This window comes from Patagioenas fasciata, chromosome 28 (assembly GCF_037038585.1).
Source record: "Patagioenas fasciata isolate bPatFas1 chromosome 28, bPatFas1.hap1, whole genome shotgun sequence".
Lineage (NCBI taxonomy): Eukaryota > Metazoa > Chordata > Aves > Columbiformes > Columbidae > Patagioenas > Patagioenas fasciata.
The window spans coordinates 5,259,431-5,262,337 of NC_092547.1; the positions used below are offsets into that span (position 1 = coordinate 5,259,431).

The 2,907-nt window shown below is 53.0% G+C and overlaps 1 protein-coding gene across 1 annotated transcript; it reads right to left on the bottom strand.

Annotated features, from left to right (window-relative positions):
- Positions 1 to 731: 731 nt before the first annotated feature.
- On the bottom strand, positions 732 to 2,413 carry HOXC12 (homeobox C12). The gene is made up of 2 exons (XM_065859039.2): positions 1,846 to 2,413; positions 732 to 1,095 (listed from the first exon to the last, which is right to left on the bottom strand). The coding sequence occupies exons 1-2, from the start codon at positions 2,408 to 2,410 to the stop codon at positions 857 to 859; spliced, it is 804 nt and encodes a 267-aa protein (XP_065715111.1). The 5' UTR covers positions 2,411 to 2,413; the 3' UTR covers positions 732 to 856.
- Between the last annotated feature and the right edge of the window lie 494 nt (positions 2,414 to 2,907).

Sequence of the window (2,907 nt, forward strand, 5' to 3'; positions counted from 1 at the left end):
AGCCTCATTTCTATAAGGACATAGTGTGATACACATACCTCATATATTACGTAGATATATACCATATACACCGGATATATACACAGTCTGTCTCTCGCCTCTTCCTAGAGACACTGATTAAGCCTCGAGATCATGATTAGCTGCAAACCCTCGATTTAGACTGAGAAAAACACATCTTGGACTGAAAAAAAGCATCTTCCATAAGGACGCGGGGTCGGTCCTTTATGAATCCAACACATCCCATCCCCTTCCCTATTTTTCCCCCTTATTCATTTCTTTTTGTCCTTTCCCCCCCTCCCGCTTTCCCACTAAACACCAACCCGGCTCTAAACCCTGTTTAACAGCTTAGGAGAAGGTCCAGGGTCCACCCTCATCATCCTCAACCCCGCTCCCGCCGCCAACCGAAACCGGGCGGGGTTTTTTGGAGGGGGGGAAAGCGGGACCCCCGACGCTGCCCGACGCTGCCCGGAACCCCTACCTGTGCTGCTGGCAAAGGCAAAGCTGCTAAAGCCGAGCTCAAAGCTTCAGCCCGCCGAGCATCTCTGGAAGCCGCCTGTCCCCCCGCAGTCCCGGCAGAGAAGATGCATTATTAGAATTCCTATTATTATTTCTCGTTTTCTCGCTGTCGGGTTTCATATCTTAAGGGAAACCGGTTATTTCTTAATATTATTTATTTATTCATTCATTGATTTCTGGGTAGGGAGGGATGTGGGGATTAAGAGTGATCAGGTAGAGTCCCGGGAGCTCGGGTGAACGCTATAGAGTCTATGAGGGGGCTTTTTGCTCTTGTATTTTTCCTTATTTTTTCCTTTTTCTATTTTGTTTTTAATACCCGACACAGATGCTTTTAAAACCTTTAAAAGAAAGAAAGGGCTTGCTCTCTCAGGAGGAGTCTTTTCTTTTTCATGCGCCGGTTCTGGAACCAGATCTTCACCTGCTGGTCGCTCAGGTTTAATCGGTCTGAGAGCTCCCTCCTTCTTTGGCGAGTAATGAATTCATTGACCATAAACTCCCCTTCCAGCTCCGCCAGCTGCAGCTTGGAATAGGGTTTTCGCTTTTTCCGGGACCGTGTGTGCATCGGGTACCAAGGAGCACCTGGCAAAGGGGGAGCGAGAGTTGAGCGCTTGGCAAGGGAATAAAGATTTAAAGTAAAATAAAATAACCCTATTGTTTTTAAAAAAGGGGCACCCCCAGCACCCCTTTTTGCACCTCCGTGGTGGCCCCGCTGTCCCCAGGGTCCCGCGCTGTTCCACCCGTGAGTGCTTTGGGTTTCTCCCAGGGCCACGGGTGATGCGTGGGGCGGGGATGCGGAGGAAAGGCAAGGGAGGGAGCGCTCTAACCGGGCACGGAGCGAAGGACGGGCAGGGAGCCCGGGAGGAGCCCCACGGCTTCCCCGGCCCCCCCAAAGGGAGATACTTCCACCCCAATGTCAACTTAGAAATCTGTGGGGTTTTTCCTTAAGCGCCCCCCTTGTCCACCCCTTCCCTCGGACGCACACACCTCTGCGATGGCCCCAAAAAAGCCCCCGGCCGCTCCGCCGCCCTCCGCGCCGCGCAGGATGCGCGACCGCCCTTCTCTGCGTCTCTCCTTTTCCTTTTTCTCCTTTTCTTTTTTTTTATTGGATATTTACATGTTTATAGCCTTTTCTTTTAAAAGAAGCACCACCTAATAAAACATTCGGGATTTCGGTGCTACCCCTAGTGGTCTCAGCACACATAGACGCGCCGCTTCCCACCGTTGAGCCCACGAATTGCACCCCGAAGGAGCCCCAAAGCGGCAAGTTTCCAATCACCCCCCCATAACCCAACCAAATCCACACCCCAGACCCCCATTCCCGGGTCTTACCACCGGTGCCTAAAGTGCTGCCTTGGTTCAGGGGGGACACCAAACCCCCCGCTTCTCCGGGCGTGCCTTTATTCCCTTCATTGAGCAAAGAAGAGCTGGAGTCTGACTCCAAAGACTGGCAGGACGGAGGGTCGTGGGGCACCGCCTCGCTGCTCGGATAGTCATATTTGCTGAAATTGCCCCCCATGCCATTGGGGAGGCTGGATTCGAGGGGCAGCAAACCACTGTCCCGACCCCTCTCCTCCCTCTTGAGCCCGCTGGGTTCGGAGCAGGTTTCCCGGTAATAACATTTGCTTTCCTCCACCCGGGCGAGATCGCAGGCTCGACCGAACGAAGGGTTAATGGAGACGGGGCTGCTCAGGTAGGGTTGGGGGTACCCGTTGCAGGGTTCCGAGGATGCCCAGGGGAGGGAGCAGACGTTATCCCGCCGGGGGTAGGAGAGGGAAGGCAAACCGGGCAGCTGCCCTCCGGAGGCACGGAAATTCGGGAAGTAGAAGGTGTCTCCCGTGTGGATGTTCACCAGAGGTCCCACAAAGCCGGGATTAAGGAGGTTGTGCTCGCCCATTTCCGCGGGCCTGACCGAAAGCTTCTACTTTATTGCTATCTGACATTAAACATAGTTAAACCGACGGCTCGGCCTCATTGGTCCGGGGGGGTCACGTGAGCCCCAAATTACGCTGGGAGGGAGGGGGGGGCCCTCCCATCCCTTGGCAGCCGAGACAAAACACAACAGCAAGTTCCGCCTTTTTACGCCTTTTCTTCCCCCCCCCCCCCACTTTTAACCCCCCATCATTAAAAAAAATCCCATAAAGCGTTTTATTAAAAAGAAAAAAAAAGGCAACTGCTCCCATCGCTGGTTTGAGAATCGCGAAACGCCCTAAAATGTCATATTTAGTATAAAAGAATCGATAGGCGAGGGTTTTGCCCCAAAACCGCTGCGCGCCCCTCCCCCGGCAACACTTCGGGGCCCTCCGCCCTCTGCAAAAGCGGGGCTGCTTCTCATTAATTAGCTACTTTATTAACTAAAACAGTTCAAATTTACAATATCTCCCCAATAAATTA

What these genes read in the sequence shown, in the direction of transcription:
- HOXC12 (XM_065859039.2), bottom strand. Translation starts at nt 2,410, where the DNA reads ATGGGCGAGCACAACCTCCTTAATCCCGGCTTTGTGGGACCTCTGGTG. An exon ending in CAGCACTTTAGGCACCGGTG is followed by an intron (nt 1,096 to 1,845) that starts GTAAGACCCGGG and finishes CCCCTTTGCCAG; the next exon opens with GTGCTCCTTGGTACCCGATG.